We start from the raw sequence: 22,457 nt of genomic DNA on the forward strand, positions 1-22,457 counted from the left end.
TCGAGACTTTTAGACTTATATTAAACCTATTTGCTTGTTAATAAAGGTGGCCGTATGCATCTTTCCAATGCAGAGGCCGGGGAGATCCCCCTTTTCTAAAAAAGAAGGATCATATATACAAAATTTTCTGAGATCCGTCATACATACACAGATATAGTACTCCCTCCGTTTCAAATTATTCGTCGGAGAAATGGATGTATTTAGAACTAAAATACATCTAGATACATCCATATCTGTGACAAATAATTCGGAACGGAGGGAGTACAACATAAGTACATCACGAGAAAAAACCAGCCTCTTCGCGTTGCGCCCCTACTTCAGAACCCCTCCTCGATGAGTTTGGCCTCCGTTTAAAAATAAATAAAAACTTCCTCGACGCGTTATGCTACATGTGCTCCAGCCAGCTGTTGAAGCTATCCAGCGAGTCAAGCTGCATGTCCTGCCGTAAACACACACGAGATAAGGAGATGAGCCATGAGAAATATGCACCGCGAAACGAAACGAGCATGATGAACGCGGCAGCGCTTACGGCCAGAGAGGAGAAGTGCGGAGACGCTCCGAGGTGGGGGAACCCTTGGAGCGCGTCCGTGTCAACAAGAAGCAGATGCTGCTTCTCAGGGTAGGCAGCGTCCGGGGTTCTGCCGCGTGACGGGTGTTCATCAAAGGCATGCGACGAGGTTCCGGCGAGCCATTCCGCGGCTCCCCGGACAGCAGATAGGCGGAACTCTTCCTCCTCCTGTCACGTAACATGAATGACAGTGAAATGAAGGTGACATAATCTGCTAAGTGCTGACTGCTGTGCTCAGTATATGCACAATATTATTAAGTTTGGACGAAAAAGGGATAACTTGAGGGGGTTATCTTGGCAGCAGAACAGGTAAACTGTGTGTCCTATTCAAGATGTGATTTGGGTTCATGAAAAGCTTGACACACAAGCTCAGAGATTTATTGTAGTAATCAGGATCGATTATGTATTGAATCCTATAGTGAAGGAATCAGAAAGTTTTTTTTTTTTTTTTGCAAACATGACTATTTGTGATACATGGATCTTTATAAGGACCTAAAAGCTTCTGATATATTTCTGAGACTGTTGGATGCACTCTTGCAAGCAGAGAAAATTCTCCTGTCTAGTAGGAGTATCTAATTATTTTTGTGCAGTATAGCATCTGTACTACATGAAACCTACAGTTGAGGAAGGAATTGTTCAGATGGAGGGATCCTAGTATTGCAAGGCTTTGTTCAAGTCAATACCCTACAGTCCTATAAACAGAGTTTATCTGAGTCTACATAGGATTTTATTTGATAGATATAGATAAACTGAAGCTTCGCCTGGTCCATCAATAAAATTAGACAAAACCTTTCACACAAAGTTGATGATAGTTTCATTGGCCAATGAAGATTTACCTGATTCTGCTCGGTTTCGGATGGACTACCGTTTGGGCGACAAGGCTGCAGAGGGTATGTCATTGGGGTTGTAGGATCGATTTTCCCAGCAAATGAATCGGATTCTTCATTAACAGCGAGCATTGCAGACTGCCCAGCTTTCTCTGACGGCAACTGAAAGAAGACTTTGCAAACAACAAGCTCCCCGTCCTTTTCATTTTCATCTACCCCAAGGTGATACTGATGCATCGTCCAATTAGTCTTTTCTGCCTTGGCACCTCCTTTCCTAAGAACCATTATTTTCTTCCACCCTTTTATGTCACCGTTATTATTTAAGATATGTCTAGATTTTCCAGTCTTGTGCCATCTGAGATTCTCATCACAAACATTGTAGTCGTTGCTGCTAATCTTGCGACGCTTGCGTGTGCCAACATCATAGGCATTGCATATTTTGTGGAAGAAGTGACTGGCGATCCCGTCTAATTTGACACCTGCAGACTTATATGAATTAGCTAACGAACACTTACTCTGCGTAGTATGAGCTAACTTTCTAATTCAGAAAGCCCTGATAACAATTCCAAAATACGAATCATGTACCAGGGAGATTTTCCGGATGTGTGTAGCAGATTCCTTCCGCCATCTCTATGGTTGGAATAAAATCATCTATTAGTACATGGGACACTGCCCTGCCAATCTTGCCTTCTAAATGTCCAAGCAGTTCAAGATCCGTTGGATCAAATTTAACACCAATAGGGAGTCCTGGCCACTGTGATGAAACCTGCAATATGAAGACATGAGGGTTCAGCATTTTACACTTTAACCAAGAGGAAGAAAAGACCACCATACCACTATTTGGAAACAGAGGGGCATAAAAGTAAATGAAACAGTCATATTAAATAGTTAATGGTACTTACATCACTATTATCAATGCGACGTTCGCAGTTTGGGCACTCCATCCCTGCTTCTGGAACCAATTCCCCGTTTCTTATCATCGTAGCAATTATCTTGCCAGTAACAATGAATGGCCTAAAGTAGAAACGTGTGAGATAAATCTATTTTTGGAAGCATCGTTTGATGCCTAGGCTAGCAGATAAATAATTTAATTACTGGTGTATGGTAGAGACCCCACTTGTGTCAACAAAAAGCTATCTGCCTTTTTTTAGATTCACAATGTTGCAACTAGACTAAATGGGAATATATGAACGGATTTGTACACATAGACATCTATCTGAATTTCTATGTTCAGTCATAGGATATTAATTGCGGTGAACAGATTTAAAGCCAACTACACCCTCGGTCCCATAATATAAGGCGTTTTTACAAACTAAAACAGCTTGCAAAAACATGTTATATTATGGGACGGAGGGGGTAGTCAAGAATGGTCATGTTCACTAACTCGGAGAAAAATCCTAGGAATGAAGATAATTAGTTATGTGCTAATTATGATAAATTTGATAGATTAGCACTTGTTTGCAGATCTTTTGCCCTGCATTTCTATTTTCAACGTATGTAGCCAGAGACAAATACAGATCACCGATCTCAGTTTCTGAAGAAAGAGGAGCCTGATGCAGGGCATGCCCGTTGATTGATCTGAAGAGCCAGTGATTTAAGCAACATGCACTTGGTGACAACATGTCCAATCATGATCAGATATTCACATTGGCAGAATGCAATCGACAGTTTCCAGCGAGAAACACTTTGATTCATGACGCCCCCCTGAAACCTGTAGCTGTCATTTTTGTGTCACTGCAAGCAAACGCAAATCAGCAATGTCTACCATATGAAGTGGAGCAGCACGAGATGACCACGAGACAGACAGGTTCGACCGGAGAGCACCACGAGATCAGACTCAGATCAGTCTCTACTTCAAAGAACAGAACGGAACTGAACAGAGCCCTTCTCTGCTTCCTCCGAGTCCGAGAGGTTGGTCCCTCCTCCTCCAGCACCAATTCAAGCACACCGCGAAGCCCCTGCACCGACAGGTAGAAGCAGGCCGGATTCACGACGGCGGCGCGGCGGCGTTACCCTCCTCTGTTTCGGTCTTTTTTTTTCAGAACTCCTGTGCTTCCTTCGGGAGGAAGGCTCCTCCAGCACCACAAACTGTCCCAAAGCCAAAAACCCCAGCACTGCCTGCCACTGTAGCGACCAACGAGGGGAAGAGGAAACTGGCCGGAATCGCGTCGGCCGCGTTACACCGGTCTGCTCTCCGACGATCTCGCGCGCGTTTGCTCCGTCAGACTGACACCTCCTCTGCCGCGCGCTCAAGCTCCGGAGGAGCATTGGCCCCCTCCGTTCTCCTCCAGAACCACGCTCCACGCACCAGAATCCACCGCTCGCCGATCAGCCGCGACGCCTCTCTGAATCAAAGCCGAAACCCTCCCACACCATCAAAATCCCCAGCCCCCTCGCAACACAGAAGCAGATAACACCCCAAACCGCGTGTGAAAAAAAATCACCCGAGCAGCAGAGAGAGAGAGAGAGACCGAGTCGAGAGGAGAAGCAGAAGAGTCCAGACGCGGCTCACTTACTCTGCCATGGCGGGCGCCCGGCTGCGCTGCGGAGGCTCGGGAACGGTGGTGAGACACCTGAGAGCAGAGTGGTGAGGGGGGAAGAGAGAGATGGGAGTGTCCAAGCCTCCGATGCGCGCGCCCTTAAATAGGCGAGGGGCAAGAAGACGCGCACCGTGACCAGCGCGCCTGTCCAAATCGTGCGCAGCAAACAAGCCTCCTCCCTCCCTCTCCCCTCTCTCTCTCTCTCTCTCTCTCTCTCTCTCTCTCTCTCTCTCTCTCTCTCCAAATCGTTTTCCCCAGCGCAGCAAACAAGCCTCCTCCCCCTCTCTCTCTCTCTGTGTGTGTGGAGGACTGGGCTCGGCGTGGACTCGGCTTGCCCTCCTTGCTCTTAGACTCTTTTCTACGAGAGGAAACTTTTCCTATACGCTTTGTGCGATCAGCACTCTGCACTAACCCTAAAACGAGAGTGCTTTGCGGTGCGTTTTGTGGTAAGCGAGAGGATGATCCACTCCAGTGAAACAAGACTTTGCACAACCCGCTCGCAGAAAAGCCCTCCATTAGTGTCCGGCGTACGACTCCCTTGGTCCAAATAAAACTGATTTGTTCTGCAATCTTGTTCAGTTGTACTACTACATTGGTTCGATCAGGTAGGCGAACATGTCTTCTATGTGAAGCCTTTCATATGAGTTGAGTGTCAGCATCATCATGGTTCAGCCTCCATGGATTCGATCTCAGGAACGCAGCCAGTCCAAGTCAAGAGGACGAAGGAGACAGAGGGCACCAAACAAGAGCGTGGCGATTTCACACGGTCTCGCCGTAAAAAAGCGCACAGAAGTGAATGGGTTGGCCTGCCCTGATCTGAGCCAACCCCAACCGTTGCCCATCCAACGCTGAGAAAGTGAACTTTTCAAATTTTACCTGATTCTGGTTTTCAGGGCATATGTTGCCCCTTTTAGATACGAGGAAGTAGTATCCACTAGTACGTATTATATTTGGGATTACTGCTTTGCCGAACTCAGGAAGAATCTTGTCAAGATTTTCTTCATGTACTAGTACTATGTAGTATGTGCACGGGTCTTCTCCTGGTCAAACTGTATTACAAAATCTGCTTTTTAGATCTGGCAAACTTGCCAACAAGATTTCGAAACGGCATGGAAATGGATACGGCCTATCAGAGGAATGCACAGCAGCAGGCCGCCCCCGGACCAGCCTTCCCTAGTATACCCGGTCTCGGTCGGCATCGGCATCCACGGCCAGCCCCTAGTGAGAGGGGGCTGGGGATTGTTTCTTGCATTGTATTGCCGTCACATCACCAAAGAGCAAAATTGACAAATTTGATCCATGGACAAAATCAAATCACAGAATGAACTATCCGTGAAACTATTTCACTTGGCTGATCTTTTTGTGTGACGCCCGACACGAAGACGTCACACTGCACTGTGCAACGCCTCACAGATAGGCGCTACAAGCCTGGCCAACATCGCACCCATGTGATCCGAAAATTATAAAGTCAGTGTGCAGCGCCTAAGAGCCGGCGCCACACTATACAGTGTAGCGCCTAGCTTCTAGGCGTTGCACTAGTGGTTGCTTCATTTTGTAGTGCAACCACTAGTGCAGCGCCTGAGAGCTAGGCGCCACACTATACAGTGCAGCGCCTAGCTCGTAGGCTCTGCACAATGACTTAGCAATTTTTAGGCAGTTTGGGGTGCAACGTTGGCCAGGCGCGTAGCGCCTATCTGTGAGGAATTGCACAATGTAGTGTGACGCCTTCATGTCGGGCGTCACACAAAAATATCACCTGCGTGAAATAGTTTCACGAGCAGTTCATTTTGTGATTTGATTTCGTCCACATATCAAATTTATCAAATTTGCCTCACCAAAGCGTCCAATGGTTCAAGCCGGCTGCCCCTGCCCCTTGCCCCCCTAATCTTCCTCTCCAAGGCAAACAAGGTTTGAACACACTTGGGCACAACGTGTTGCCTTGCCCCAAACATGGAACCACGCGTAAACATGTACAGTGAGAGATGGAGCGGGCAGAGGTGACTAGCGAGTCGCCCCTCTAGTCTTGCCGATCCCTTTGTGTCCAAGAAAAAAAAAGGTTATGTGTGTTTGATTTTTCCTTTACGGCATCCTTTGCTTGTTTTTTTTTTTGAGAAAAACCATCCTTTGTGTTTAAACCAACAATTAAGTGCCTTTGGTTGGCCCGCAACGACACAAAGAATGGAAAATGTATTGATGCTCCACATGAAATCATAGAACGAGTTCGTTTGTTTGTGAAGGATTGAAGGAAAGTTCATGGGAAGCCAGACAAGCGGACCAAACCTGCTATTATTCAAAGATGGCATGCGCCAGATGACGGGTGGTTCAAAGCAAACGCTGATGGTGCAACATCACGGCATGGTGGAAAGGGAGGAGGCGGTGTTGTGCTCCGCGATAAGGCCAACTCCATCGCGCGACCCTATCCTATCCGGCCCCGTCCGTTTGGGGTAAAAGGGACAAAGGAGGCGGCCCAGCGCGCGACGGCCCGGACCCATCTTGTCCGTTTTGTGTCCGGTCTGACCCATTTCGAGCGCAAACTTGCGCCGGGTGACATCAAACGGACGCGCGCTCGTCCGCGTCGGGGCCGCGTGGCAGGCGGCCACCCACCTCCCACCCACCCAAATCAATGCGCACGAGCGGGCGGCCCCACCTGTCATCCTCACGTCGAGCGGTCGCCGTCCTTCTTTAAGTGGGAAGCGTGGACGGGTCATCGTCCACACTGCCCCACGCCACCCAGCGGCCTCCTCGAACCCCGACAGCGCAGAAACCCTAGCCTGACTCCTCCTCGAGCTCGCCGGCCGCCCACCTCGCCATGGGCTTCTGGAACGGCAAGGGCAAGCACGACCGCGAGGCCGGCTCCTCCTCGGGGCGCCGCCGCGCCTCCGTGAAGAAGGAGGAGCCTGCGTCTCCGTCGCGCTCCTCCCGTCGGGCCCCCGCTCCACCGCCGCACTCCTCCCGTCGAGCCCCCGCGCCGGCCCCCTTCACCATTGCCCCTAGGCCCTCCGGCGAGCGCGACCGGCAGTACATCTGCGCGGACGTGTGCCGGAGGTACTGGGAGACGAGGACGCCGGTCCCGTGGAGCGACGCCCACCTCCCCAACGGGTGGCACCTCTCCGCGGACCGGGTCCCCATCCCGCCAGTGCCGGCGACCGGCCGTGCACGGCGCGATGAGATCAACCGCCGCCGCCACCTCCTCCCCGACGACCTGTACTACGATCACAGGTATGCCCCCGACTCGCCGCTCTGGGACACATGGCTCCAGGACGAGCACGACGTGCGGCGCGCGTCCTACTTCGCCGGCACCGTGTCGGGGCCGCGGAGGCCACGTGCAGAGCCGCGCGGGCGTACGCGGGTGCGTGGCCTGACGCCCACGCCGTCGCCTTCCCCGTCTCCGTCGCCCCTCCCCCTCCTCGCATGACAGTGGAGGAGGAGGCCCGTCTCCTGCAGCGTGTCATGGACGACTCCATGAACACGCACGACGGGCGGCAGTGGGACGGCCTGGAGGAGGCCATGGCCCTCTCTGCCGCCGGGGACGTCGCCTTCCCGGAGCTGCAGCTGGCGGCCGTCACGGCGGCCGCCAAGGAGGAGCCGATGGAGGAGGACTCGCCCGCGTTCGAGAAGCTCCTGGGCCAGGGGTGGGGCTGGTCGTGCACTGCGCCGGAGATGGCCGCCGACCTGGGCGTGAACTGGTGCCCCACTCCGGAGCGGGAGGCCTCGCCACGGGAGGAGGTGGTGCAGGCAGCTCCGGCCGTCCAGCCCGCCCCCGTCCACCACGCACCTCCGGCCCACCTGTGGACGCCGCCGGAGTACGTCGACCTCGTCAGCGACGACGACGATGACACCGGCGGCCAGTGAAGACGGCCACGGCCACGGCACTGACGGGCGCGGCAGGAGCGCGCGGGAGGCGGAGGCATTTTTTTATTTTGTTTTATATGTTAATTATGAAAAATGGGCCTTTTAAGTGGCCGTGGAAACTGGGCCGTTTTGTGGCCGCCCCCTATATATATATTATGTTTTTTTTAAATGTGTTTATTTAGTTTTTTAGTTATTTCATTTTAGTTTTAATATTTCTTTTATTCACGTCCACCCCGAACACGATTTGGGGTGCGGCCGCGCGGTGCGCGCACGCACGACCCATCTGACAAAGGCGGACACGGACGAACCCATCAGCGCTCCAAAGGGACAAAATCCGGCCAATCCGGACGTCCGTTTGGAGTCGTGCGGTGGAGTTGGCCTAACAACGGGGGCTTCCTCGCTAGTGCATGTCACTTTTTCCCCACGGCTGCTGACCCGGTAGTAGCAGAGATTATGGCTTGCAAGCGTGCTCTGTTGGTAGCGACAGAAATTAATGCTCAGAGGGTACACGTCGAGCTGGACAGCCAGGCTCTCGTACAAACTATCAACAATCCAGAGAAGAACCTGCCTGCTTCAGGGCCTTGGCTAGAGGAGATCAAGACCATGCTACGAAGCTTTGTTGTTTTTAGAGTCTCGTGGGTTTTAGACGTTCTGCAAATGTTGCCGCACATAAATTAGTTAAGTTAAGGGTAGGAGAAGAACTATATAAGGTTTTGGTTTGGATCACCGCCAGAGTGCATTTTGGATGCCATCACCGACGAGATTCCGAACTTCATTTAAGAAAATAAAGCGGCGACATTTACCCTAAAAACGATTAATTGCCCGTCACTCTGTGCATTAAGGCCGAGCACATTTTTATCTGCCAGGCGAGGATTTAAGCAGGTGACTTCGTGTGTATGATGCGCTCCATTTGCGCATAGTTCGGGGTTTTCTTTTGCGAATGAAATTGCACATTCTGTTTTAAAAACTGTTTTGTTTACCCCCTAAAAAAACTGTTTTATGTCCGTAAAAAAGCTCGATGCTGTGTATTGGGTGTATTTTATTTTATTGTGGGGTGTTTATTGAGTGTATTTTTGGCTGGCATTGTGGGGAAGAACGGTAGGAGTTGGATCAATTGGCTAAGGATATGGGACACCTGCTGCCAGTACATGTGCTACTCTCTCCACTCGAAGAAACTTGTCCCACAATTGTTTTTATAATAAATGTATCTAGCACTAATTTGATGTTAGATACATCCATTTTAGGAACAAGATTTTTTAAACGGAAAAAGTATTTATAACCATCATGGAGTACATGTATGTATTTAACGGTGGCATGACACTTACGTTGACTTGTCCCCGCTCAAGACCAAGACTTCCTTCTCCTCTGGTCGTAAAACTGAATTTTTTGTTCACTGCATACGTATCCCTACGCCTGCACAGTCCCTTGTGCTGGGTCTATGGAAATGATTCGCGGGAGGCATTAGCTCGCTGGTACTGCCGGACGAGACAGCACGAGAAGAAATCGTGGCAAATCCACTGCCTGTTCCATCTGCACAGCCACGGGCGGCTGCGTGGATAAAGTCCAGTCAACTTGGCCTGACGCCACTGTGGTCAAGTCTCGCCATGGCTTGCGTGCAGGTTGCTACTTACTAGTAGTAGAACCGGTGAACGAACGGCAGAGACGGAACAGCAGACCTCCGCCCTGATGAATAATATACGTGCGGCGAGAGAGATGATTACAGTTATTCGATGCATTGTTTTAGACAGGTAATTTGCAATACTAATTCTCAATAACATAACTGCTTCTCAGTAACTTACAACTAGTAAAGAGTCGCTATCTAATAACTAGTGTAACAAACTGAGGATAAAACAGGCCCTCGACAAGGTGCATATTAGGCCCAGCGGTGGAGCAAGACTGCCGCTGCAGTTACATATTGTTCAAGGCCTTCTACAGAAACCTAATAAAGGAAAAACTCAACTGACAAGACAAAACTGGAGGCAAAACTATTGAAATACTGCACCAATAAACTTGATAACACAAGCGCTACAAGAGATTAAATTAGAAACAAAGACTAAAACTGGTGAAAAGGAGCAACTGAGGACTGGAGGACTGGAGAAAGAGAGACCGAAGAACGAAGAAGCTACCTAAACTGGTAAACTTGTCATCCTCTACAAAATAACGACTGATAATAAAAAGCACATGAATGAATTACAGAAAGCAAAATGGTAATAAACTGATAACTGAGTATTGCATTTTCTTCCCTTTCTAGTTTGGAGGACATGTCCCAGTGTTCTTCTAACAGATTGTTTGTTAATCATCACTCCCTCTGTTTCGCTACTTGATATAATCGAGTCTCTCATTCAATTGTTGTTTTAGACAAGTAATTTGCAAAACTAATTCTTCATAAAATAATTGCTTCTCAGTAACTTTCGATCAGCCAAGCCCACGACAAGTTGCAAATTAACCCCAGCAGTGGAGCAAGACTACCACTGCAGTTAGATACCGTTCAAAGCACAAATGTATTCAGCTACAGGAACCTACCAAGTTTCAAACCAATTTGGCCCCAGTCAAGCATAACTACAGGGACAAGGAGGAAACACGCCACTAAAAATTGCCTGGCATTATCCAAAAAAGAAACTAAAATTTGCCTAGCAAAATATTCGAACACTGACAGGAACATATTTGCCACACACCGGACAGGGAAAGCAATTATGCATTTCTAGGCAGAAGATGAAACACTTGCAGCTCTGCAAGCCGTAGTTCTGAAAAGATCAGCAGGTTAATAGATACCTAAACCACATGCACAATTAGGATTTGGTACACCACCATTCTTTAATCTACTATACATTTAGATTAGAAAAATGTATTGGTACCACAACATAAACAAAAAGGTTCTTTAGCTTCAGATAAGGTATTGGTACTACAAATAATGAAAATTCAACAGAAGCACGTTATAAAGGTGCAAATCCCTTGCTACTTAACACAACTCGTAAACAACTGAGGGATTATTCCTTCAGTTTTAAACTTCAGAACAAAAAAAGTCCATACACAAAGAAACCTATTGCATGATACTTGGAAACTCGCACATTCCGGCTCAATGGAGTTAACTGTGTCAAACAAATAAGACAAACAGAGCATAATTGATTCACTGGAACCAAACACGAAATGCTGAATGACCAAACATCTTGAGGAGGTTCGTTCAGCAAGAAGCCTTCAAGACCTTTTACAAGACCCCATAACACAAAAGCGATAACTTGGGAAAACAAGGGGCAGGAAAACATGCACGGGAAAAACTGAATAGATGATTCCCTGCAACTTTTTTTTGCCACGGCACCTTTCAAGTCTGTTCACAGCTGCAAAATGTTGAAGTTGTACTTACCCGGTCACCTAAGTTTCAAAACAGTCTTGGAAGCCAGAACTTCTTAAGATGGGAATCAGAAAATCCAGTAGTCAGGAAATCAGATTTTCATCGGTGCCATCAACACAAAAAGGTTTAAAATATGAACACATGCAGATACTTACCCGGTCACCTAAGTTTCAAAACAGTCTTGGAAGCCAGAACTTCTTAAGATGGGAATCAGAAAATCCAGTAGTCAGGAAATCAGATTTTCATCGGTGCCATCAACACAAAAAGGTTTAAAATATGAACACATGCATATGTAATTATCTGCACGGTAAGGCCACTTGTACAGCATATAAATCTGAAATCTCACATAGTGTTCATTTCTCCATTACAGCTTCGAGTTTACACATCAATCAGGGAGGAAATATGAATGGCAATGACTTCTGGTGGTAAGCATACACCGTTGAGCTCTTCTGGGAAGGTAACGATCAAGCATGCGCTATGCTGTCATATCCTCCAATGTTCCATTACACGGCACAAAATCATGAACTTGTCCATAACCACTAGCCCAAGCAACCGTCCAACTTAGCCAATCATATCAGATGCAATTGCAACAGCCAACCACTCAAGCAGCTTAGGCAGTGGCACCCATGCACAACAGCTTGCAAAGTAAACCACAGAACCTAGCCACTTTCTCTCCTGCAGTTCCCGGGGAGAAGATAACGGTACCGGTCAAAATTCTGAAGCAGATAACTAGGAAGATGAACAGCAGAGAATGTGCTTGGAATGTTGCCCAACTTTGCAATGATTTCTTGGAACGTATACTCTTCAGGAAGCATGTCAAAAAGATCCGCCCCTCTGCAAATGACATCTTGAATCCTCTCAGGGTTCAGGAAGTACTTGAATCTGATCCTATCCACATGGCTATAAGCTTTCATCTTGAAGGCAAAATCACTGATGTGCCGGAAACAAAAACTGCAGTGCCACCCTGAATCGGCAAGAAGTTGATCTGTCTGCCGAAAATGAGCATATCTTGTCTTCCCAGATACGTATCTGTGAATTGACGCCCTCCAACTCTTGTCATCCAGAAAAAACTCAAACGAGTACAGATAATTCCTGAGCTGAAGATGGAGTATCTTAGGAGTGTCGTCACACCATCTTAAGAGATTGATGGTGTGGCCACTTGGGATTTCATCAACATCTGACATGATCAATATGTCGTCATTTTCAATTCTTGCAATCCTAATGAGCTGATCCAGGGCAACCCTCTGAAATGACTCCTCAACAAATGGATTTTCCCCCTTCATGAATCTTCCTCCATATGTGCCATATGTCAGCCGCGATTCAGCAAACCTAAATCGATGGCGGTTTTCCTTGAAGTAGAGTGGCTTTACCACGCCAGTGAAAGTTGAGTTGGACTCAAGCAGGACGAACTCTGACACATAGGGGCTGAGTTCATTCCAACGAAGTTCAAGGATATCAAGCTCATTACTGAAGAGTACAGCATCAAACACACGGCGTGGAGTCTCCCGGACTTTCCACCCATGTAACTTGCAGAGGTTCTCCATGGTGACATTCTCATTGTAGTAGTGAGGGATTATCTTGAAAGGCTCGGGAGGAGATTCCCATATTGGCCGGAGGAAGTATGTGACCTTCTGACCATGCGCATATATCATTAACATTACCAGCGGCACACCAATCAAGAGAGCCAGAAGTACCCTAAAATCAAACCCCCGAAGCGCACACTTGAGCCTTGACATGGCCATAACTGCCTTTGAGGTGGGCTGCAAGTGAATGAATTCATAAATAAATTAGATAAGAAAGCAATAATAGACATAAGTAAATTCATGAAGGAAATAAGTACACCAGGCAATGATATGCTGGTGGTACACATAACTGAAGGAGCGTTTTAACATCGGTTCATTCAGGTTCAGAGGTAGCAAAACAGATGACTGAATATAAATTTGACGGTGGGATATTTTAAGCTGAGCAATTTACCTAAAAATAATCAGGAAATATTACACGTAATTGGGAATCATTTGGTGAATCACGTTTGAGGACAGACTCAGATGCAAGGAAATATTACACGTAATTGGGAATCATTTGGTGAATCACGTTTGAGGACAGACTCAGATGCAAGGAAAAACAGGTCTACTGTCCTGCAACTCGTCGATGCACGGAACAGAAGACGAGCATGCTGTTTGTTCTGGTTCAGAGGTATAACAGACTAAATTACTGAATTAGGAAATTTTGCATTCGAGGAGAGGCGTATAAGGAAAATGGCTTGAAAAGCTCATGTGTGAGCACAGATATCCAACTTTTCACTTGCTGATGACAAAAGGGTGTTACCATATCACGCCATTAAAAACGGCAAGAACAAGGTAACTTACTACAGCACCAGAGCATTTCCACCGCTCGACACAAACTGAAGACCTAGCACAACTACTTGAGGCAACCATTTAAAATTCAGGCACACACATGTATACTCTGTAAAGTCTATATCCCTAAAGCAGGAACAAACACATGCCTGCACGGCAATAACCAAAGCCTGCTTGCCAAAAGGATATAACCTCCCAAAGCAGTTGCGGAACATTCCCTTTTCACAACAAGATATGCTACAGCCATAAAAGGTTGCATGAAAAGGTCATCAGAAACTGACCACCAGCGTGTAAAACTAGTAAACTACTACAGTAACGAGCCAATGAAGAACTAGCGCCAGAGCTACAAGCACGAATCCAAAAGGATAAGGACAGCATCAGTCACAAATAATGAAGCGCGAGGTTGGCAAGATTATGCAAGATAGCAACAGCTGAACCTGGAGCGGTGGGAAATCAAAATGTCCAAGCTACAATCGAGACCAGCGCTATCAACAAGAACACTAGCTACAGACATACCGGTACTGATAACTAACCGAAAGCTGCCCCTTTCCCTAACCAAATTTTAGGGTTGAACAGTCGAGCTTAAACCTGCAATTTTGCAGGCCAACGAAGTTTTCACAGCAAAAGCGCTCGTGAACGAAGAAAGAAGCAGAAAAGCCCCCTGCTCATCGCAAGAAATTTTAGTAGTGCCGCGGTTGGGGATAGCAGCCCAAAAACACGCGATTCCGACACGTCGCGAGATTCTTCTACCTCCAAAAAGGCGTGAAGAATCCGAACTCCGTGGCTCCACCTAACAATATCCCCTCATCATCCGAAGCAAAAGCATGGAAGAGCAGAGGGCCTCCTCCTCTGCTCCTCCCAATCCTACCAAATTCCGACCGGCATCCCAACAGAAAATCGGAGCACAGGAAAATAAAATAAAGCAGCAGCACGCATCGACGCCGAATCGAGGTACAGTACAAGGCAGCAAGCATGCGGCGCGGACCTAATGCTCTGGGCACCCCGATGAGGGAAGCACGCATCTCGGGGGCCATGGAATCAACCCAACGCGGCGAAGAGGGCAGATCTGGAAGGGGAATGGCTCACCTCGCCGCAGACGCTGTTGCAGATGCCGTCGTCCTTCTTGTGGGTGTAGCGGCCGGCCTCGGGCATCGCGGCGGCGAGGAGGAACCCGCCACCAGAGCAAGGCAAGGGACGGGGAACTGGAAACAATTCCCCTCCAACTCCAAGGCAGCCGCGCACGGGGCGGGGGCTCCTCCAATGGCGCGCGGGCCGACGGAGGCGCGCGGGCCGACGCAGACGCGCGCGCTTGGGCCGCCGGAATCCACCGAGCGATCGCCGGCGGGGAGCTGCGCCGCTGCGCGGGGGGCTCCGACTCCGCTCCGCTCCGGTGGTTGGTTGGGTGGCTCGAGGCCTCGGGGTCTTTAGGCCCCTGCCGTTTCCCTTCCCGTTACGGGGGTCTCGGTCGGGCCGTGCTGTGCTGTGCCGAGGTGGGGCTCTGGAGGAGAGGAGAGGAGGGTAATTTTCTCGCGTTGCGCAACGAACGAAGTGAGGTTAAACGTGGAGGCGGAGGAGTCTGGAGCGTTTGCGCTCCCGAACCGCCTAATTATAGCCGTTTGGGTGGCCGCTTTTGTCCGCACCGCCGGGCGGCAGCAGGCCTCGTGCGCCACGCACAATGTTCCTCTTCCTCTTGGGATGGATAATAGGACGGGCATCCAACGAATATGCTTCCAAGCATCATTGTTTTTGCCCATCTCACAAACAAAACTAGTAGGAGTAGTAGTAGTGTTGGATTATGGATAGGCTTAGGCTCATATAAGACACTAATCCCTGGTTAATCTTAAGGCCCATGTATGAGATGGCAGGTGGTGGAAAGTTTAGTCCCACCTTGCTAGTTGAGGAGAGTTGAGACCCTTTTATAAGGGCTGCTCTACTACTTGCCATTGGGGAGCTTGGGAAGAGGAGTGGTACACGCGCGCTCCTCCTCCTCCAGCGCCTCGCCTTGGGTTGCGGGTGATGAAGCTATGTGCCTTAATGTACATTGAACCCTTTGTAACGTGGGCTGACCGGGGTCCTGGCGCACTCTATATAAGCCACCCCCCTCCTCCGAGACAAAGATTCGCACCCCTGTAATTCATACTCACATAATCCAGTCGACCGCCTCCGGGCTCCGAGACGTAGGGCTATTACTTCCTCCGAGAAGGGCCTGAACTCGTAAACCTTGCGTGCTTTTACAACTTCTCCATAGCTAAGATCTTGCCTCTCCATACTTACCCCCCTACACTATTGTCAGACTTAGAACCACGACAGTTGGCGCCCACCTTGGGCAGGTGTTTTAGCGTTTTGTTGGAGGAGTTGCGACCTTTTCCGACCCGAATCATCATGGTTTTCGGTGGAGGGCCGTGAGATCCGTCTCGGCGCGCTCGCGTTCATCGTCGACGACTCTGCTTGGCTCCAGGAGGCTCCGCTCGACGTGGACGCACTCCCTGTTCGCGGGGCAACGCACTTTAGCGCGTGCATCCGCGGCGTTCTCCTGCGGCAACCGTCGACCCCCTACCGGTCGGCTCCTGTGTTGTCCTCCCTCCCCATTTCCCGCCGGCGCAAGCGCTCCGGTCGGTCGAGACTTCAGCGGTGGGTGAGACACGCGGTGGCACGTCAGTCGGCCACCCCTCAAGTTGCGGCAATCGAACCTGACGAATCCCTCTACGGCCTGTTCGACTTGTCGACTGGCTCCGCAGAGACCGCATCCGAGTGCGACAGCAGCGTTCCGGCGACGGGGGTTCTGATGGTCGATGGACCGCCCAGTCCTCCCGGTTTTCCCCGCACCGACGGAGGCGCGGGTGGAGGCGACCCGTCGCGTCTCCATGAGGAGTATCTTCCCGAGCCTCTCACGTCGCTGCAGAGAGAAGAACTTCGCCGCCGGAACGTGGATGCACTGCACACTCCTATCGTTGGAGAAACCCCCGAGGCTCGCGCCTTGGAGGACGCGCACCTAGCAAACTTGGCCGAGCGCACTCGACTGGAGAATCTCCGGCGAGCACTCGACGAGCGTGCGCGACAACGGGTTCCCGAATCCAGTCGACGTCAGCTCTTCCCGCCCCCGCAGGTATATCGAACTCCGATTCAGAATTTAGCAGCTGCGACCCGTATAGCGGAGTCGATTCAGCCTTCCCAGTCGGAGGCTGGCAGAGGCTTGCTGTAGATCAGAGCATTACTCCGGGCAGCAGGAGATCAGAATTCCGCTGTTTCTTAGTCGCGGAACAGGATTCACAGCAGATCCGTTGCCGCGAACACAGTCCAGTCGGCTCACAGCCCGAGATAGCCCCCGAGGCGTGAGGGACGTGGAGACCGGCGTGACCAGTATGGGAACCATGAGCAGTATGATCACCGAGTCGATCGTGACGGTCGACGTCGAGTGCCCACGCCTCCCCCGAGGAGCGGGTCGTATGTGCCTCGCTAGCAGGATGACAGGCGCCCTCATAGTGGTGGGCGAAGGATTCCAGTCGACCCCAGAGGGCCAGGCTTTGACGCAAGATCCATTCTCGTCCAAGGTTTGGTCGACAGGAACAGGGCTCACCGAGAAGGTCACGACAGAGATGCACCTACCAGCAGCAGAGTACATGTTTCGGGGCCAGAGTGCTTTAGTAGAGCCATCAGGGCCACTATGATTCCTCCCAACTTCAGGTTGGCGACTGGAGTCAGTAAGTTCACTGGTGAGTCCAAGCCCGATACTTGGCTTGAGGACTACCGAGTGGCCGTCCAGATTGGCGGCGGTAATGATGAAGTGGCCATGAAGCACCTGCCTCTCATGTTGGAGGGCTCGGTCAGAGCGTGGCTGAACCAGTTAGCACCTAGCAGCATTTACACTTGGGAAGATCTCTCCCGAGTGTTCGTCACCACATTTGAAGGCACATGCAAGCGACCGGCAGGGCTGACAGAACTGCGGTCTTGCGTGCAGAAGCCGAATGAAACTTTGAGGGATTACATCCAGAGGTGGATCACGTTACATCACTCGGTGGAGAATGTGCCTGACCACCAAGCAGTTTGTGCCTTCAAGGAAGGCGTCAAGTACAGAGAACTGAATTTGAAATTCGGTCGAACCGGGGATATGTCCCTGAATCGGATGATGGAGATTGCCACCAAGTACGCTAATGGTAAAGATGAGGATCGACTCAGGAGTGGCAAGCTCAAGTCAGTCGCCCAAGAAACTGGAGGAAATTCCGATCGGAAACAGAAGCGGAAAGCCGAGCCAGCAGCTCCCGGGGAAGCCTTGGCTTTGACCCAAGGAAAGTTTAAAGGGAAACCTAAAGGACCTTGGAATCCCAAAAAGGTTAAAGACCAGAACGGAAATGATGTGTTGGACTTACCATGTCTCGTCCACACAAAGAAAGATGAAGAGGGTAATTTCATTTACCCGAAACATACCACTCGACAGTGTCGACTCTTGATCCAACAGTTCCAGGGCAAGCTGCCCAAAGGTAAGGAAAAGGAGTCGGACAAGGTCGAGGGCAAAGAAGACAGTGACGACGGATACCCTTAAGTCAATTTCACTCTGATGATTTTTGCCGATGTTGAAAGCAAAAGTCGACTGAAAGTTATTAACCGAGAGTGGAATATGGTCGCTCTGGTGACACCTAGTTACCTGAAATGGTCTCAGACTGCCATAATATTCGACCAGTCCGACCACCCAACGCATATCGCCACCCCTGGGAGGCAAGCTTTGGTGGTCGACCCAGTTGTTGAAGGCACTCGACTGACCAAAGTCCTGATGGATGGTGGCAGTGGTTTGAACATATTGTATGTTGAGACGTTGAAAGGGATGGGCATTCCGGTGTCCAGCTCAGTGCCAGCAACATGAGTTTCCATGGGGTCATTCCTGGGAAGAAGGCTGAATCACTCGGCCAGATTGCTCTTGATGTGGTTTTCGGTGATTTCAAGAATTACCGCAAAGAGAAGTTGACATTTGAAGTTGTAGACTTCCAGAGTGCCTACCACGTTATTTTGGGCAGGCCGACTTATGCACGCTTCATGGCCCGGTCGTGTTATGTGTATCTCAAATTGAAGATGCCTGGCCCCAAAGGTGTGATCACTATTACGGGCAATCAGAAGAAAGCGGAAGAATGTTTTCAGAAAGGTTCGAAGATCCTCGATGCTCAGATGGCAGTGGTGGAGTTATAGGAATACCAGAAGACTGCAGACCCGAGTGATTTGTTGCGAGCCAAGAAGCCCGCTACAGAGTCAGCTTTTCAGTCGACTGGCGATATGAAGACAGCTCACATCCACCCGACCGACCCCAGTGCTGCTCCAACTCACATCTCGACAACACTTGACTCCAAATAGGAAGAAGCGCTCATCCAGTTCCTCCATGAGAACTGGGACATTTTTGCATGGAAGCCCTCTGACATGCCGGGTGTTCCCAGGGAGCTGGCTGAGCACCGCCTAAGAGTCGACTCAAAAGTAAAACCTGTCAAGGAACATCTCCGACGGTCCACCGTCCAGAAGAGAAAGGCCATCGGCGAAGAGGTAGCTCGGCTCTTAGCGGCGGAGTTCATCCGAGAAATCTACCACTCCGAGTGGCTCGCCAATGTTGTCATGGTCCCCAAGAAGGACAAGTCACTTCACATGTGCATTGACTTTAAACATATCAATCGGGCCTGCCCGAAAGATCATTTTCCTCTCCCCCGCATCGACCAGATAGTCGACTCGACTGCGGGATGTGAGCGGCTGTCTTTTTTAGACGCTTATTCCGGGTACCATCAGATCCGTCTGTATGGGCCTAACGAGATCAAAACAGCTTTCATCACTTCATTCGGGTGCTTCTGTTATGTTACCATGCCATTCGGCCTCAAGAATGCCGGAGCCACATTCATGAGGATGATTCAGAAGTGTTTGCTCACCCAAATCAGTCGGAATGTGGAGGTGTACATGTATGATATTGTGGTCAAGTCACGGAAGGGTTTCGACCTACTAACTGACCTTGCTGAAACCTTTGCCAACCTCAGAAGGTTTGATATCAAGCTTAATCCATCAAAATGCACATTCGGGGTTCCTGGCGGAAAGTTACTCGGTTTTCTCGTTTCCAAACGGGGAATCGACGCCAATCCAGAAAAAGTCGGTACTATACTCCGAATGAAAAGTGTTGTGCGAGTGCACGATGTTCAGAAGCTTACTAGTTGCTTGGCCGCCCTAAGTCGATTCATATCTCGTCTTGGTGAAAAGGCATTGCCTCTTTACCGATTGATGAAGAAGTCTGACAAGTTCGAGTGGACTCCTGAAGCTGATGCAGCGTTCGCAGAGCTCAAAGCTCTGCTCTCCACCAAGCCGGTGCTTGCTGCCCCAATCAGCAAGGAGCCTTTGCTGCTTTACATTGCAGCCACAGGACAAGTCGTCAGTACGGTACTTACGGTCGAGCGGGAAGAAGAAGGGAAAACCTTCAAAATTCAGCGCCCAGTGTATTATATTTCTGAAGTCTTGACCCCATCGAAGCAAAGATATCCTCATTATCAGAAGCTCATATATGGGATTTATATGACCATAAAGAAAGTTGCCCACTACTTCTCTGATCATTCCATTACAGTCGTCAGCGACGCTCCGTTGTCAGAGATCTTGCATAACAGGGACGCAACTGGTCGAGTGGCAAAATGGGTGATTGAACTCCTTCCTCTAGATGTCAAGTTTGAGGCAAAGAAAGCTATCAAGTCCCAGGAAATCGCGGATTTCGTCGCCGAGTGGATCGAACAGCAACTGCCGACTCAGGTTCACTCGGAGCATTGGACCATGTTCTTCGACGGTTCCAAGATGCTAAATGGTTCCGGCGCCGGAGTAGTGTTGGTCTCCCCCAGAGGAGATAAACTCAGGTATGTTCTTCAAATCCACTTTGATTCCTCTAACAACGAGGCAGAATACGAAGCACTTTTATATGGGTTGCGCATGGCCATTTCACTCGGCGTCCGTCGCCTCATGGTCTATGGCGACTCAGATTTGGTGGTTAATCAAGTGATGAAGGAATGGGACGTCAGAAGTCCAGCCGTGACTGGTTATTGCAATGCAGTGAGAAAGCTGGAGAAGAAATTCAAGGGGTTAGAGCTTCATCACATACCCCGACTGAAAAATCAAGCAGCTGATGATCTGGCAAAAATAGGTTCCAAAAGAGAAGCCATTCCCAGCAATGTGTTTTTGGAACACATCCACACACCATCAGTCCAGGAGGATCCCTTCATTGAAGAGGCCCCGCAGCCAAAAAGCACCACGAATCCGACTGAAGTTGAAGTTCCAGCTGTGGTCGACCTGATCATGGAAGTCTTGGTTATCACTCCCGTCTGGATAGAACCGTACATCGCGTACATCCTAAGGAAAGAACTCCCAGAAGATGAAGAAGAGGCTCGACAGATCGTCCGTCGATCCAAGGCCTTTACAGTCATAAAGGGACAGTTATATAGAGAAAGCGCGACTGGGGTCGGCCAGAAGTGTATTACACCAGAAGAAGGACAGATGATCCTTAACGATATCCACTCGGGGACCTATGGTCATCATGCGTCCTCTCGGACCATTGTGGCTAAAGCATACCGAGCGGGGTTCTACTGGCCAAGAGCCAATGAGATGGCAAAAGAGATAGTCGACAAATGTGAAGGATGTCAGTATTACTCCAATATGCCGCACAAGCCCGCGTCAGCCCTGAAAACCATTCCACTCGTCTGGCCCTTCGCTGTTTGGGGGCTGGACATGGTTGGACCACTGAGAACAGGCAGGAGCGGCTTCACTCATGTGCTAGTAGCAGTCGACAAGTTCACCAAATGGATTGAAGCCAAGTCTATCAAGAATCTCGATGCTTGCACCGCTATCAGTTTCATCAGAGAGTTGATATTTAGATATGGAGTTCCGCACAACATCATCACGGACAATGGGTCAAACTTCGATTCCGACAAATTCAGGGCCTTTTGCGCCTCTCAGGGCACTCGGGTCGACTATGCTTCGGTCGCTCACCCCCAGTCGAATGGGCAAGCAGAAAGGGCAAACGGCCTAATTCTCAAAGGACCGAAACCTCGATTGATGTGCGATCTCAAGCACGCAGCAGGTGCATGGGTCGACGAGCTTCCATCAGTCCTTTGGGGATTGAGGACAATCCCGAATCGATCGACCGGAAGAACCCCATTCTTTCTGGTCTACGGAGCCGAGGCAGTCTTACCGAGTGACCTGCTTCACAACGCTCCCCGAGTCGAGCTCTACTCTGAAGATGAAGCAGAACAAGCCCGGCAGGACGCAGTCGACCATCTATCAGCAAGACTTGCATCGATTCCATACCAGAAACGTGAAGAGCCGAGCCTTCCAAGAAGGAGACTTAGTCCTCCGAGTGGATCAGCAGAAACCACACAAGCTCGCTCCTACTTGGGAAGGCCCCTTCATAGTCACCAGAGTCCTCCACAATGGAGCATACCACCTCTACAGTGTCGATCACCAGATTGATGAGCCACGAGCCTGGAATGCGGAGCTACTCCGCCCCTTTTATACTTGAATTCTCACTCGGATGAGATGTAATAAGAAAAACTCCTGTAGTTTATTTATCAAAGACAAGAGCGTTATAATTTTCCTAGTGATTATTATTGTTTTTGTTTGCGTAAGAAATCCCCTAGTGGGTGGCTTAGCTGCGGATCCGCTTCGCCTAAGTTTGTAAAAATAGTTTCCTACCGAGTGGCGAGCCAGCCTCCCACTCGGGGGCTTAGCTGCGAATCCGTTTCGCCTAGGTATTTAAAAAATCCTACCGAGTGGAGAGCAACCCTCCCACTCGGGGGCTTAGCTGCAGTCCAGTACTCGCCTAAGTTCCCTCACTTGGAGACTTAGCTGCAGTCCGGCACTCGCCTAAGTTTGAAAAAATCCTACTGAGCGGAGAGCAATCCTCCCACTCGGGGGCTTAGCTGCAGTCCAGTACTCGCCTAAGTTCTCTCACTTGGAGACTTAGCTGCAGTCCGG

The 22,457-nt window shown here is 49.7% G+C and overlaps 2 protein-coding genes across 2 annotated transcripts; both read right to left on the reverse strand.

Annotated features, from left to right (window-relative positions):
* Positions 1-261: 261 nt before the first annotated feature.
* On the reverse strand, positions 262-7,064 carry LOC119357973 (SUPPRESSOR OF GAMMA RESPONSE 1-like). The gene is made up of 7 exons (XM_037624723.1): positions 6,958-7,064; positions 3,912-3,968; positions 2,298-2,409; positions 1,981-2,161; positions 1,405-1,874; positions 530-736; positions 262-439 (listed from the first exon to the last, which is right to left on the reverse strand). Exons 1-7 carry the CDS (start codon positions 7,062-7,064, stop codon positions 386-388), a joined length of 1,188 nt encoding a protein of 395 aa, XP_037480620.1. The 3' UTR covers positions 262-385.
* Positions 7,065-11,404: 4,340 nt separating this feature from the next.
* Positions 11,405-15,077, reverse strand: LOC119355480 (beta-1,4-mannosyl-glycoprotein 4-beta-N-acetylglucosaminyltransferase-like). Its single transcript, XM_037622290.1, has 2 exons — positions 14,577-15,077; positions 11,405-12,896 (listed from the first exon to the last, which is right to left on the reverse strand). The coding sequence occupies exons 1-2, from the start codon at positions 14,640-14,642 to the stop codon at positions 11,796-11,798; spliced, it is 1,167 nt and encodes a 388-aa protein (XP_037478187.1). The 5' UTR covers positions 14,643-15,077; the 3' UTR covers positions 11,405-11,795.
* Between the last annotated feature and the right edge of the window lie 7,380 nt (positions 15,078-22,457).

Source organism: Triticum dicoccoides, chromosome 2A (genome assembly GCF_002162155.2).
Source record: "Triticum dicoccoides isolate Atlit2015 ecotype Zavitan chromosome 2A, WEW_v2.0, whole genome shotgun sequence".
NCBI classification, from domain to species: Eukaryota; Viridiplantae; Streptophyta; class Magnoliopsida; order Poales; family Poaceae; genus Triticum; species Triticum dicoccoides.